Here is a 15,915-nt window from a genome sequence, read left to right on the forward strand (position 1 = left end):
ATGTTCTATCCTCATGATGCATGATGGGCTGTTGCTGACTCATCATGTCCCAATGCTGGCATATTTATTCACTGGTTAATTAACTTCGATAATTGGTTTTTCCAAATAATAGGAATGAAGTGCTCTTGGTTGTATCAGATCGATACAGGATCAAAACAGCGTCTTTTCAACCAGAATGAATGTCTATACCATATTGATCAGGTATTAGTATCAGTCATGGCCTATACTGATACAACGGATTAGATCAATCTCGAACTAATACCCAAAACCATGAATTTAACATCAAAGAAAAATCTTAAATAAGATAAATTTTTCCTTCTCCGAGAAATATCAGTGATGTGACCTTGTGATTAGACTCTTGTGTTCCCATATTCGGTTGTATAGAGTAGAAAATACCATTCCCCTGATTGAAACTTCATGGTGAGGAGATTAAAAATGTATCCCCCACCATTATCATTCCCTTGCACTAATCATCTTGCTTTTTTCCCTTTCAATTTAGTGGTAGAACACATTCCAAGAGCTTGCCGTTGTCATCCTTCATCTCCTTGTACAATCATGGTTGAGTAAGTGGATCAAAATCGACAGAATTGGTTGATCCCAATTCTGATTCCGTTCAATTCAATTGAAAGGATTCAAACCAGACTTCTAGGATTCAAACCAATTCCAGATGACCAATCCAGATCCAATTTGGGCATCCTTCCATACTAGGTGAAGAAGACCGGTGAGGTAGACATCTTTGTTCATTCTTAAGACTACCGGAGGGATTTGGTATCACTTCAGTTTCAGTCAAAGCTTTATTCCATTTGATCAATTCCCATAACCCAATTTTTATTTCTAGTAAACTCAATGGTTTCAGATCTCAGTCCAGTTTCATAAATTGATCCATCCTTACTCCTTCCCCTGTTCTCGAGCTGTACTTTTTCACCTGGTCTGTTAGAACTTGGTGTTAAAACTTGGATAGTCTGATATGAAAAATGAAGTTCTTTTTAGTACATGATAGAGGTTACAGCAGTCCCATTTTAGTGGATCGAACCTTCTGTGGTAACTTTTTTTATGCAGACATCCAAAGGCTAGGATGAAGGGGAGACGTCAAAGAATTCCCCGGGGTCCCCCCTTCCTCTTTTTCTTCCTTTTAGGGGATCTAACATTTTTTGTGAAGATTAGATTATACAAGATAATCGGCACTGTTGCTTCCACAGTATACATCTTAGAAGTGCTCTGCCTTAATAGAACATAAAGGAAATTTGAATTATCATATCCGGGAAAAAAAGAGGAAATGACCAATAAAAAAGACGTGCTATTTCAAGAATGCCTGCCAAAAGTATATATATATATGACTAACACAGAGGGACTACACCATATCACACTGGGTGGCGTATAAATCAATACCTGATTTTATCAGTTTCCATTAACCATTCCTAGGGGAACTCAAAAAGTCAGCTTGCTTTAGAAGGCTACTTGTGGGTTCTTCCTGCATCCAACTACATCATATTCAGAATGATGAGCTGAAGGGGAGAAAAAAGATGATAAAAACTTATTTTAGAGAAGATGATCCTGGCACCAAGAAGTGAACAACATCTGAACCTTTTCCCAACTGAATGGGGTCAGCTTTATGGATCCATGAAGGAGAAAAAAAAAACCACAGGAATATCCCATTTATAAACGATCGCCTACATGAATCTTTGCCCTCTAAACAACCATGTGAGAGGGCATCAAGAAGTAAACTGTGTTTATATAGAGGAAAATCTACAATAGCCACATTTATGGAAGCTTCAGAAGCATCCCAGCAAGCAGAGTGGTCTAAATAGGCCAAGCTATCAAATCAACTCAATACCTTCACTGATTAACTTCAATGTTTTGTGCTTCTCAATCCTTGATTTCTAAAAATACCTGTGTGGTACCTATGTTTCAGTGATTAGTTTCAATGATTTTCTTTGGTTCCATTCTACTGGTTGGTCTGTTTCAATTTCATAGGAGAAGTTGTAGCGTCTACGTTTTCTAGACCTTGCATGTAGATGGAACTGAAATTGACTTAAACTTGTCCCTGGAAGACATATCTAGGAAAATAATATTTCTTTCTAAATTTGACTTGAACTTGTTCCTGGGAGATACATGCCCAGGACTAACATGTACTGAAGAATTACTAGTAGAGCATGCATTTCTTCTTATGAAATTGAAAATGCTTAATTCAGATAGGCCTAAAAAATCAAACCTGTTCAATAAGGACCCATACACTAACAGTATATGCAATTTCACTGTTCTCAGGATAGTAAAACAGGACCCCCAATTACAATGTAGATTCTGAACTTTTGCCTCAGTCCAATAAGGACACACACTAACAGTACAGGCAATTTCATCTATAAAAGGACAATACGGGGACTGAGAAATTGTCTTAAATACAAAGGCCAGGTCTGGCTCCAGCCTTGTACTGCATGGTTCAGTAATTTGGCTCTCCAAAGTGCATGTAAGCCCCATTTTACAAAAATAGAGGACCTGCAATATAACAGCGGTTCTCATATTGCATGGTTCAAAGAAGAAGCAGATACAGCACGGAAAAGAGGTTGGGGAAGGGGGGGGGGGGGGGGAGCAAATTTTGTCATATTGAAGACTTTACCATAAAGAATTAAAGTAACCAATGATTGATATAGAAGCAGGGTGATTTTGACAATGGCTTACTCTTGTAGCTAGCAAGACCAAGATGATTTTTCAAGAACTGTTTGAAAACATTAGGGACTGAATGTTAACCCTGTTCAAATATCAAAATTGAAGTAGATGAAAAACGGCATAAATGAAGATATTATCAGACTCATCTAACCTAATTTCTAGTCTTTCTTGAAAATATTTTTATGTTCTTATTAAGTTACCAATGGGTGGGACACAATGGGCAAGTCATACCAACAGAAGGCTCTTGGCTTTTCAATCCTGAGCTAGCAGCTAAATATAGAAGGATATTCCATGTTTTCTCACCGGTGGAGGAAGGTTCTTCCCTTTCCATATCTTTTGAATTACTTGTAAGGACAAACAAATAAACAGATAGGATGAAAGAATAGGACTATGTCTTGACAGAGTTTGCAGGCATAATCTTTCAAAAAGAGTTTGGATCGTTCTGTATTTTATTAATCTTTTTTTCAAGAGCCATTGCTTCCTATTTTTATTTGTCACAAAATATCCACCGTATTGAATCATTCCTTTAAAGTTCTACGTGAATGTGTTTTTTCATATATTAGTACCCAAAAAAAAAGTGTTTTATCATGTATGTGCATGAAAGCATGTCACCAGCATTGTTTTGAGTTTTAATTAAAAGTTTTGATTTGATGAGACCATCAGATTCAACTTTACTTGAGTCACAGGTCCTCATCACATAAATTGCTGGCATTGACCCTACAGGTCTTCAAAGATATTAATCTGTCAGGAGAAACAAACAGTTGACAGCTGAAGCATTGAGCTTGAATGACACTCCAGGGAAGAATATTTTGTCACCTCCAGGAACGGTTTAGTGATTCCATAACCATTGGACGTGGATTCTTGCCCTAATATCCCTTCTAGCTTTCTATCTATTTTATTCAAGTTAACAGGTCAGATTTCTGTCAATTTCTTCATCCCTACAGCACCTCTGTTTTCACTCAATTTTTCGGTTGTTTCCCTGTCTGCAATAATGTTTGCACTAGTCTCTAGCTGGATTTTTTCTGGTTCAGGAATAATTTACATTATTTTGTATCAAAACCATCACTTATTAGATGAGATGGGCTTGAATCTTGCTGATTTTATTCTTCTTGTTAGAGAGAATGAAGAAATTTATTTCATAATGAAAGTTGATCCTGTGGTGCTGATTCTACTTCACCTCAAAACTCGGGGACGTACAAAGGGGGAATTGATGCAGATAAATCACAAAAATGGGAATACTTTGGTTGATGTAAGCCTTGACCTAAAGTATGTCGCTTTTTTTATTATTTCTTTGGTTTATCTTATATGTAATTTGGTCCTAATGCTAAACCTGTTAATTGTTAGCAAAGGTTATAAATAGATGTAAAGGCCATAGGCCTCCCCAATGATTTAATGTAATATCAGTTTAGATTTCCTAAGATTTTTTGTTGTAAATTCAGCATCTGTTGTTCTGGATTCAGTAGTGTGTTTGGTGAAATCCAAGCATAGATGTCAAGGTGTTCCCTAGACATCGGTCACCTTGATTTCGCCCCCTCAACCACCTTGGGTTGCCTGGCCACCTTGACAACTATGATTCCAAGTGAAGGCTAAAGTGGGTTCCTTAGAGGAAGAGCGGATTCTCTTCATGAGTTTTGGTGGATTTCATAACCCACTGTAGGTAGATTCCTGCCTTATTATCCTCTTATCTTTCTAACTATTTTATTCAAGTTCAAAGGTTAGATTTCTGTCAAATTCTTCATCCTGCAGTGTTAGCAATTGACAAGCCCAGCAGAACAGAGAATTGCAAAAGAAAAACAAAAAATAGATCACATAAACAAAACACAACGATTTACGTTGTTCACCCAAGATCGGCTACGTCCATGGCCGAGTAATATCCAAAGCTTCCACTACTCTGATGAAGAAATTACAAAACCCTTCAACCTTACCTCCATATGAGATAACCCTCCCTATATTGACGCGTTACAATATAGAGAAACCCTAATCCCCAAACGTACAAATCCCCCCCCCCCAGTATAAACAAGTCCCAAAAAGCTTGCTCAGGGTCTCTGCTCCCTACACCCCTTTGTTGGGGAAGAATCACCAGTACTTCTGGATTAAATTGAGATCAGGCTTCACGAATAACATGCATCACCTTTGTTTTTACTCATTTTTTCTGGTTTGTTCCCCAGTTCTTCAATCCTGTTTTGTACTAGTCCCTAGATGGATTTTTCTGGAATGGGATTAGTCTACATTACAGGTCACCTTCAGTTAGCTTTTCCAGTATTGTGGATGTACTTTTGATAGGTTTCAATCTGGCCTTCAATGTAAAAGAAATTGATCTTCAAATAGAAATCGACAATGAATTGAAAAGCAAGAAATAACCCTTCTCCTTTTACAGGTTTGAAAACAAAATAGAAATTCTAAGGATGAGAAAGGAAACAGAAAGTATCAAAACCATATGATTCAAAGAAAGAGAAATGGCATACCAGAGTTGCACCTTGTTGCCAGAGTCGAAACACCACCCCCAGTTATGGAGACAGAAGGAAGGAGGCATGAGAGGAAATTAACCTTCGAAGAATGGCTATCGTAGCTGGAATGATGACTGGAGCTGCCATGCACAGCACTGGTACAGATTGCCGAACAATGGACAGTGCACCATCACTGATCAAAGAATGATCTCATCATTTATGTTCTTTGAAAATTAAGGCAACTGATGATATTTCTACAGGATTTGTATTTTCCAACTATTTCAGTTGAGAAAATGAGATGCAAATTTGAAAAGGAAAAATAAATTAAAATTAAAATTAAAACAGATTCCTCCAGTCAATCCATAGTATTAGGTGGAGAATTCAGTAGGTGCAACATGATGTTTTTCAAAGATACTTCAATAACAATCAGATATCCAAACTGGTTCCATCACCTTGTTTCTCTGTTTATTGGCTGACTCATCCAACTCTCTGACCTTGTCAATTCTGAGGTCAATTTATTCATGTGAAAACAGAGCGTGGAAATAACCACATGCAAAAACCGGGGTATATTTGTCAAACTTACTTCCTTCTTGATCTAAGACTCACTTGATAAAACAGAAAAAATGGAAGGGAAAAGTCTAAATAGCTTCCCCCTCCCCCCCACCGCCTTCTTCACCGGATAGGATAACAGGAAAGAAATTTCATTTAACTTGGCAAGTCTTACAGTTTCACCACATGTTCAGTGATTTTTGAAAATGGAGACCTTCAAAACAGTACATTTCTTCTCAAGAAGCTCAAAAGCACAAACATCTCCCTCTTCTATATCATTTTCCTTTACAAATGTACCCCAACCACTACCAAATCTACCCACACCACCCTTAATAAAGCACTTGACAGGCCATTTTCCCCCATCTGAATCCTGAAGTGTGATTGTCTCTACTTTATCTGTCAAATGGCTCTTGACAAAGCCAGACTTCATAACCTGCACAAGAAAGAAGTAGTGTTTCACTGAATGTCATTATAAATTCATATTTTACAAGTAAATCAAATTGGAATTAAATGTTGCAAACTTCCAATCCTCAAGTATATGTGGAACCTTTGGCCAACAGTTGGATTAACTCTTTGTTTTCATGATAGAAGTCATGGCATTAAGGTGAGCCTAGCTATGGCCAGCTGCCATGTTGCCTAGGTGTCAACAAGGAAGGGGCCAAGTGCCCAGGCGAGTGCATTTTACATTCTAAACCATATTTAAAGTCATTAAGTTTGATATATTATACAGTACTTCATATATATGTATTTTATATTTTCTAGTAGCGCAGATTGATCATTGGATCTGCAAGTGATGGGGCTCACTTAAGGATTGGAGGAAGAAGAATCGAATCTGATCTAATGGCTAGAACTGGGCCAGTTCTGAATCTAGATCTAATGATTAAAATTAAAGGAAAAATAATCAGATCTAAGGATTTTCAATAGAATAAATATCAGATATGAATAATTAATTTTTGGAATAACAATCAAACATAAAAAATCTAATTAACTGAATTTAATGAGGTGAAAATTAGGAGAGAGAAAGGGTGGTCGATGGTAGTAGAATAAGGGGTTGTAATTTGAAATTTGGAAAAGATGACATAGGAAAGAAGTAGGTAGCGATGGGAGCGAGAGAATATTATGAGAGGTAAAGAGAAGCATTCCTAATAAAAGTGGATCTGAATTTAGAGCAAATAAAGAAAGAGACAAGAAAGAAATAAAGAGAGAGAGAGAGCTGTGGGGTTGTGGAAGAAAGAAGAAATAAAGGGGAATTACCGTGGGATAGAAAGGAGAGAGAAGCCAGCAAATCAAATTCCAAAAGAAATTCAATCAGATTCCATTCCAAAATCCCAGTCATAGGGTGGGTTAGTAACATATATATATATAGAAACCAGAAACCAAAAATAGACCCCACAAAGGACTTTTGACTTTCCTAATAGGTTAAAACTAACTAGAAGACCCCAACTAAAATAAACTAACCTCCTAAAAGAAGATTCCAGACATCCAATGACCAACTAACAAAAATCCAATATATGGGACCCACAAAATCTTATCCATATACTTTATCCTGTGTACAGGATTAAGGCCCCCAAAAAATGGGCTTAGAAAAGATACCCGGTACATCAATACAGTAAAAAATAAAAAGCCTAAGACCCGTAGAATCCATCCATGGGCCAAAATAAAGTCTTTGGAGGCCTAATTGAACAATCTGAACTGCATTATATAGTTTTCTCTATTCCTGGGGCTAAGCATCTTGATACTCAAGACGAGCAAACGTCTTGAGCATCAAGGAGTGCCTTGTTACCTAGGCGATGCCTTAACAATTATTTCTTTCATTCACCAAGCTCATTTGACAATAGGAAAGTGCGACAGATTTTCCAAACCACATGAATCAGTTAATAGTACTCAGGGAAAAGGAAAAAAAAAAGTTTAGCTAGAGGAAAGTCTATGACATAATTTTACTGAAATATCTATCAGCATTTAATTTCCAAGTTGGGATCTCACCAGGCTACACCCCTGAGCATAGCTTTGATGGATGTAAACTGTGAAGAAAGGGTGTACAGACTTGAACTCTCTTGCTGCTTGAGTAGCTTCACTTTCTCTGAATGTCGTAGAATGTCTCGTATTTACAGTAACTGTAGAGAATGAGTGAACTTTAGCAACAGGATGATGACATTTTTTCTTTATCATAGAAAAATCAAGTAAACGATTAGAATTTCTAGATCAAGCCCGGAAATGTGGACCTAAGAATTGCAAAGTTCAGTTCTTTTGCACCATTTACAATACACTTGAATTATTTTCTATCCTTCAACTGATTGCCTACCATACAACCAGATGGAATTGATTCTCATAAATGATTAGGACCATTAAACTACTGGAGCTATTTAGACAGACAGCTAATAATCTTTCCTACTGGTCTTATTTAAGGAAGACTTACACTAGGGATATAATCTGGGTCCAGTATTGGGACGATATTGATGAATTACACAATCTAATTATATTCTCAAATTTGAGAGTGACCATGAGCATACTCTTATTCCAAAGCAAGTACCAAGTCTCTATTGCAAGTCATTAGTTAATATACTACTTTCTCATTTTTAAACCATTGCAATTTCAATTTCTATTTTCAAAACTTTATCTTTACTTGAGCCTGCATTTCATCCTACTTTAACAAAATAAAGCATGTAGATGGGTCAGCAGACCACACCTTGTTCTCAAAAATAAAGAAACAAACAAAGAAAAAGCAGTTGAATAATGCATAAGAAAAATCACCAATATCTTTATCCAATTCATCAAGCTCTGTTTACCTGATCCAACAAATGGGACCCAATCTTCCACAACACGGAAAATTGATACGTTCATCTCAATATTTTTCTTCTTAAGCACCTCAAAGACACAGCAGTCTCCCTCTAGAAGAACATTTTCCCGAGCAAATGCAATCCAACCACCGCTAAGAAGTGCTTTAATATTACTACGAAGAAAGAACCGGGCAGGCCATGTACTCCCATTTGGAAGCCGAAGTGTGATATGGTGTAGTCCATCTGTGAAATGTTTCCTGCTAAATACAAGAGGAACATTCTGCAATAGGAAAAAGAATTACATAAACATACAAGTATAATAATTAAAACTACAATTGACATTTGATAGGCATCCGATGGAATGCCTCAGCTGAAAAAGCAATGTTTTTCTACACCAAATGATGATCCCTATCTTGACTTGGGGAAATGAGGAGAGTACATGTGTATTTGAAAGCACAAATCATATTCAAAATTTCAAAGTAAAGGATTTCATACCATTCCCTTGCGCAGATAGGACGGTTTCATAGCGACCATGAATGAAGGATTTTTAGATTTTAATGACTCGGCTGCACAATGTGCCCTTTCTCTTTCTTTCTTTGTCACTGGCCTTTCCTTTCTCAGAAAAGCCCATTCATATTCATCTTCCAAACATTGCAAGGACGAGGGAATGTCAATTCTTTGATCTGTCTGTTGGTACTCGAATTCTTTGCTGACCTCCTCTCCTGAAGCATTTGTCTCGGTTTGCTTTGCCCCAATTTCTTTCGTCTTCCTTTTCTTTTGAGCAGGACAATAAGGTTTAGAGACCTGGCTTTCTGAGGAAGCAGAACTTCTCTTTCCCTGTTTCTTAACTTTGGGTTGAGTAGATGTTCTTTTGGTCGTTTGTCTCTTCTTACTCAAAGGAGCTAGAGTGTCTTCTTCTGCTCTTTCTTCACTTTCAAGATTCAAATGTTTATCATGAAGATTGGACTCTTGAAGTGTATACTTTATTTCACAAGCATTGTGATTGAAAATAAGAACATGGAAATTTGAATCTCCATCATATCTGAAAACTAGAAAATATCCAACAGATATGTTGTGATATTCCAAGAATCTATGCCAACCGTTGTGGAACCAAACTTCTCCCTCAATTTTTTTTAACTCTACAACCCACTCATTACCATTGGGAACCTTGAGAACCGCAGAATCAGAGAGATCTTCTCCAAATTTCCGAACGAACTCAATAGGGATCTCCTGCCAGAACCCATGCAATGTTATTTCAACTTCTCTTGGATAGTAATATGATAAACAAGAAGTAAGGAGGCTGCAAGGATTAGTCCCTTGAAAAAGGTAGTTCTACATAGCACAGAATGAAGTTTCTGAAGACATATATAATGAGAGAGAGAGACATGCAGCAATTGTTAGGACAATAAATCTAGAGCATTGCAAAGGTTTTGGTCCTTCCATTGTCATGCCCCTGCCAGTGGCCCCTTAACTGGGATTTTTTTTCATGCTTTAAACAAGGTGGCCATTAACGACCAAGGGGGAAAGGAGGGCAGAGGGAGCAGTTGGAGCCAGGCAATACCATTCTAATTGAAGAGTGGATAACTCAAACAATCAGTGTTTTACTGATACGGTTTTGACCTGAGCAGCTCAGATTCATAGTTTTGACGACTGAAACTTCGCCAACTAAACCAAAAGCGAAAAACCCATGAGATGTGTAAGTAAGAGAAAGCATACTTACAAGCTGTCCGCCATGGACAGTTGAATGGACGATCACTTTGAAAAAATGGGGTCTCCTCTCCAGAGAATTCCGTCTGTGGGAGTCTCTCAGGCATCGGCGCATCTTTCCACAGCAGTAAAACAGAGCAACAGTAGAAGAAACAAATCAAAGGGTTCTGCAGTTTACTTCTTGTTTGAGAGATCTGAGACTGTAAATTGAGGATAAGAAGAAGTTAAAATAGTGCGGAAAACAGGGAGAAGAAAGACCCGTGCACTATGACGAGACTGAGAAGGGCAGTTACCGTTTTCCCTCTCTCACAACACTCACGCATGCAATGCCCCGGAGGTCACGAATTGGCTGCTCCGACCTAGAACTTCTCCTTGAGCGCCACCTCGGAGGGAAAATAAAAGTGGATGGGGGAGAAGAGAAGATACACAAGAGACTTTGATCAAAAGCAGCCAGCGAAGCAAGGGAGTCCGCCACAAAGTTCCCTTCGCCAAATCTGCTGCCCAAAGCAACGCAAAACGGGTTGCCAAAGCTTCAGCCACGATCGCACAAGTCACTCCAAGACCATATGAGAATCCTCCAACAGCTCTGCCATTGCAGTTAGAAGTCGATTCCAGAGATCTCCACTTCCCATTGAAATAATGGATGGCAGTTTGGCACTTTTTGTCTTTTACATTAAAATTAGAAAAAGCAACTCTGCAACTTCAATGACGGAACAGAAAAACTTTACCAAAAATAAATGAAGGCAAATAGTGGAAGAACTCTTTATTTTTCAATCTCCAGTCTAGTTCGTCTCGCCTTCCATTCCGTGAGTAGAAAAATTAGTTTTATTAGAAACGTTTTGGTGCTATTTTTGTTGAAATAATATTTTATTCTTGTTACTATGAAGGGTGAAGGAATTAAATGCACTCAACAAAAAAGGGTAGTAGTTAAACTTCACTAAATTTTTATCTACTCTTAAGAGTATTGAGTATCGCGTATCGGCTGGATTGGTGTTGAAATCGGTACAGAATTGGATATGGGATTAATATCGGTTAGTATCGGATGGTTTTACCTTCAAAAATATCGATAAAATATGATATTTTGACAATTGTACCCCATGTCTATATCACACTGTTCTTATATCGATCAAATATCAATATTAGTGTTCGTTGATACGGCCAATCCACGACCAATACCTAAAATCATGGATATAGTAACTTGTTACTATGCCTATTGGAGCATAGTGACCAAAAGATCACCTTAAATCTTTAATAAAGAAAAATGGGGAAGGTATTATGCGCTGCCATGTACATATGGGTACTTGTGTGTGGGGAGAAATCTTGTTGTAATAAAGTTGGTGAAGGAAAAATTGAAATCTTACTATGTTTTTGCCCTTATAGTATAATACACTTCTGTTTTTCCATGAGGGTGAATCCTATCGTTTGACATGGATAATGAAAATTTCTAAATTTGACGTGAGGCTCAATCTCATTTGAATGATTTTTTTTTTTTTGGGTAGATTTTTAACTACTAGATTTGTGTCTCATTATAAATTGCAAATCAATAGTTTTTTTAGTCCACCCAAAAAAGGAGAAATGTAATTTGCAATATAATTAGAATTGATACATAATAAAAGACATTTTTACCAAGAAAGAAAAAAAGATAAATTATCCCAGAAAATAAAAAAGAAAGATAAAATGTATCAAAATAGTATAAGGAAAAATGTTTTATCTAGGAAGTATGCCCTCGCACTTAGACAAATAGGGTTAAAATTAATGACTAGCCCACCTTTAAGGGAAAATGATGTCTTTGTGGATGCTTTCTCGTGCACTCCTATTAGCTTTTATGCACGCATAAGAACCACACTCCCTCACAAGTAACACTTTCCTATAAGTATAATTAACACTCCATTGTTTTTTTTTCTTTTTTCCCCCTTACAACTTCACATTCTCCTCTCCTAAGTCTTAATAGTCCTAATTCAGCGCTCAAGTCTAGGTACCATTCTCGGTCGACATATCCAAGTTCATGGTCATCGCCAGATCTTGGGATCGAATCATGTCTTATTTGGACACTAAATTAGGGTTGTTAAAGGTGGGGATTGAGAATGGGCCAAGGGCATTACTAGTACCTAGCACAACCATTGTTTTCCAAATAAATTTCTCTATTTGAAATGCATGAGAAAATTTTGACATGTAACCAGTCCATAGGATACTTGATAGGATCCCATAAGAAGTGATCAGTTTGGATCATATATTTCCTAAGGAGAGAGAATAAGGGAAGTGATGTGGATGGATCCTTATTAAGGTGTAGAGAATAATGAAGAGATCATTAGCAAAATAGCAATCATTTTTTAAGAATATATAACCTTCAAATAAATAATAAATAACAATTATTTTTGAGGAATAAATATCCTCTCCAAATAAAAGAATAAGAGTTTTTTATTTGTTGAAGTACAATGATTTTTCTTTTAATGGTTCATTCTCAGGTCAAGTTATCAAGTTTTTGATAATTTACCCTTATTAATATCGGTATCAGTCAGGTATTTGAGAGATGTCAGGACTGGGAACGTGCAAAACAGGTACGTATCGCCCAATACGATACCAATGCTTTTGTACCATACTCGCTTAACTGACACATGGACAAACCGCACGACTCCTAGTACACTTCAAGGACCACCTATGGATTAAACTGACACATTCCATAAAGATAATTCTGCATGTTTGAACGGATTGAAGATTTCTGACTTGACCTGATGACAATGTTTTACTGGAAAAAAAGCCCTCACAAGTTTGGGGATGACTAGTCCCAAACTCATCCCAGGCCAACCCCAATGTTATTGGGTTCACATTCAGGCCTAACCTTGCACGATTCAGGGTTGGGCCAGGTTGATTGATCCTGATTGGTTATATATATATATATATATATTTTACTGATGATCACAAATGTTAAGTCTATACTGAATAAAGGGAGGTGGAGAGATGTTAAGACTATGGTCATTCATTTTCTACCATAATCTATAAATTTGCAACAAGCAAGGTTGTCGATTTGATTATAAGATACCTTTTAATGTCCGAGTATCATCACATCTCCCATAAACTGAGTAGGCAAAATTTTAACCCAATTCTTCATGATTGTTATTGGATCTAAAGTTCATATTAATATATGGCAAGAGACACAAAGACAATCTATATAAAGAAAATGGGGGAAATAATTTAACCATTTGGTCGTCTTAGCCCAATAGGTATGAGTATGTGGCTTGTGTAACGGATTGTGTGAGGCTGTGGATTGAAATCATGTAGGCAGCTTGTGTAAAGCTTATGTAATACATGATGTGGGCCTTGGGAAAGGAGAACATTATTACATAGATTAAAGTTAAAATCAGGCCGGGTTGGCCGGGTTAGGATGGGCCTACATTCAACCCAGGCCCAACCCAACATTGATCAGGGTTGGAACAGGTTGAGCCAGATAGACTTGCATAACCGAATCAGATAGGGTTTAGACTCAGGGCAAGTTCAAGCCATTAGGGCCAAACTTACAACCCCTAAGTGGAGGGATAGCCCGAAGCCACGTTATGGCAGAGCTTCAGCCCTAATACGGGGTTGGATCGTCCGTGAACCATGAGGGTTGGAGGTATAGGAGAGAGAGAACTAAAATAAAAATTTGGAGGCAAGTGTTAAAAATAAGGAAAGGCCACGATTGATACCTATCTAATGTCAATTTCGATCGCCTTGAATTAGACCTTATCGATTGTATTTACCTTCTTTTTTTAATAAAAAATCAATATTATTATTATTATTTTACCCTTATATCTAGTGGATCAATTAAGGACCGATCAAGGTCGATACCAATCGATATGATTTGTGTTTTAAAACCATGTTTGGGGGTATGGGGGGAGAGAAAGAATAAGAAGAGAGGGTATTTTTGACCCTTTATTAAATGAGGGGGAGATATCGATCTGTTTTAAGTTTTAAAACCATATTTGGGGGTATGGGGGAAAGAGAGTATAAGAAGGGAGGATATTTCGACCCTTTGTTAAATAAGGGGTAGATATATTCAATTTGCGTGGTATGGTGCTCTAGACCACAATGTCAGATCAGAGCACCAGACCATCATGTCAGATATCTGATCGGCATTCAAGAAAATTTCTCTCTTTAATTATTAAGATAGACAATTTTCTAGCAAAAGTACATCAAGTTAGTCCATGTGACATTTTTTTTTTCTTCTTCTTCAATGAGAAATCCATGTAATAGATAACCCAGATACATCTCAATGACCAAATCTTAGTTGAAAATAAATAGAGAAAGTTACTCAAACTCTGATCCAAAACTTTAGTAAAATTACCAAAATGCTATCCAATGTAAATAAATATAAGGTAAAAGAACCCTTCCAAGTTCCAATCTGGCATAGGAAATACTTAGACTGAGCTAGGTGCAAAAACACCACACTACCCCCTGCTATGCACTGAAGATGTTTCCACGTGAGCCCTCCCATTGGTCCGCACATCTAGTGTTTCCTACACTAGACTAGACCAGTAATGTTCTTGCGTCCTAAATATAATATAGCTACTTCCCCTACTAAGCTCAAACAGAATTTGTACCAATGAGATGCTTGCATGATTCTGTCACATGGACTAATCAATGTACTACCATGTGGCAAATCATGAAGCGTTTGAAAAAGAAAACCTTTAAACTTTGGTTCTTCTTCTGTTTTTCCCTGTGTGGGGAGTGGGGAAGTTTTGAAATTGGAGTACACATATGTAAGGAAAATTGAAATGACAGTATAAGCCTAAGCAGATTCTTCTGCAGTTGACTCACATGTTCTGTTTGGACAGATCTTTAATTGAAAACCTGGAAGTTAGCCTATTATTGTAGGGATTCAAGGGTGATTCTAAAATGGTTGTTGGTAGAGCTTAGATGACCTCAGAGACAGCACCGTCTCATTATACACTGTAGATTTATTTGGGCAGCCATGAATACCTAGGTCATTAAGCTCCCAATATCATCCAACTGAAGCACAAAAGAACTAGCCAAAAGGGTTCAGAACAAAGTGAGATTCATTAACAAGATGGAAGAGTACTTACTACTTACTACCCATTTATTAATTTTCTTTCCAATAATAAGCATTGAAAATTAAATATTAATGTTACCAATAACAAGTCATTAAATTATGAAATATTTATCTTGTCGCTATTATTACTGTATAAGTATCGATATTAAGTATACATACATAATTCTACCAAGAAAAGAGTAAGATGCAAATGAACTATAACTATCATTCTCTCTGTTTTTATTTTAGCAAGTCAAATTACATACAAAGCCTTCTTACTGCATCCTTCCACAAAATCATGAGGAGATTTAACCCCCCCCCCCCCCCCCAAAAAAAAAAATACACAACACACTGGAGAGAGAGAGAGAGAGAGAGAGAGAGAGAGAGGGGAAATCACCCCTTTTGCATTCTTTTCTTTTATGCAGATAACAGAATACTATTTCAATCATAAAAAAGACTAGAAGAATACTATTACCATGCAAACAATGGCTTGTTGTGAAGTTGGACAAGATCCTTAGCACCAGGTGGGAAGATGCTTTCTCCTATCTCTTTAGCAGTTTGTTCTTGAGAAAAGAGTCATAGAGGATTCCAATACTCCAGTATGAGTAAGAGAGTGGATTTTGGGTCGGGGTAGTTTCAGGGAAAAATGAATAAAAAAGAAGGATGAACAAATTAGGATAAGACCCAAAAAGACACAATGCATTTTTGCTCCTGTTCTACTATGTACAGATCCATACTTCAATTA

The 15,915-nt window shown here is 37.2% G+C and overlaps 2 protein-coding genes across 2 annotated transcripts in view; both read right to left on the bottom strand.

The window, feature by feature from the left end:
* Window positions 1-5,796: 5,796 nt before the first annotated feature.
* On the bottom strand, window positions 5,797-10,924 carry LOC122074682 (B3 domain-containing transcription factor VRN1-like). The gene is made up of 6 exons (XM_042639622.1): window positions 10,438-10,924; window positions 10,158-10,344; window positions 8,933-9,667; window positions 8,447-8,717; window positions 7,644-7,774; window positions 5,797-6,093 (listed from the first exon to the last, which is right to left on the bottom strand). The coding sequence occupies exons 2-6, from the start codon at window positions 10,257-10,259 to the stop codon at window positions 5,851-5,853; spliced, it is 1,482 nt and encodes a 493-aa protein (XP_042495556.1). The 5' UTR covers window positions 10,260-10,344; window positions 10,438-10,924; the 3' UTR covers window positions 5,797-5,850.
* A 4,176-nt stretch (window positions 10,925-15,100) lies between these two features.
* Window positions 15,101-15,915, bottom strand: part of LOC122074148 (B3 domain-containing transcription factor VRN1-like) — a 3,301-nt gene continuing 2,486 nt past the window's right edge. Inside the window, exon 3 of the mRNA XM_042639012.1 lies at window positions 15,101-15,130. Coding sequence (XP_042494946.1) covers window positions 15,101-15,130 — 30 coding nt within the window. The remainder of the gene's footprint in view (window positions 15,131-15,915) is intronic.

This window comes from Macadamia integrifolia, chromosome 3 (genome assembly GCF_013358625.1).
Source record: "Macadamia integrifolia cultivar HAES 741 chromosome 3, SCU_Mint_v3, whole genome shotgun sequence".
NCBI classification, from domain to species: Eukaryota; Viridiplantae; Streptophyta; class Magnoliopsida; order Proteales; family Proteaceae; genus Macadamia; species Macadamia integrifolia.

What these genes read in the sequence shown, in the direction of transcription:
- LOC122074682 (XM_042639622.1), bottom strand. Translation starts at nt 10,259, where the DNA reads ATGCGCCGATGCCTGAGAGACTCCCACAGACGGAATTCTCTGGAGAGG. An exon ending in CTGTCCATGGCGGACAGCTT is followed by an intron (nt 9,668 to 10,157) that starts GTAAGTATGCTT and finishes GGGTTCTGGCAG; the next exon opens with GAGATCCCTATTGAGTTCGT. An exon ending in ATGCTCAGGGGTGTAGCCTG is followed by an intron (nt 6,094 to 7,643) that starts GTGAGATCCCAA and finishes TTTCTTGTGCAG; the next exon opens with GTTATGAAGTCTGGCTTTGT.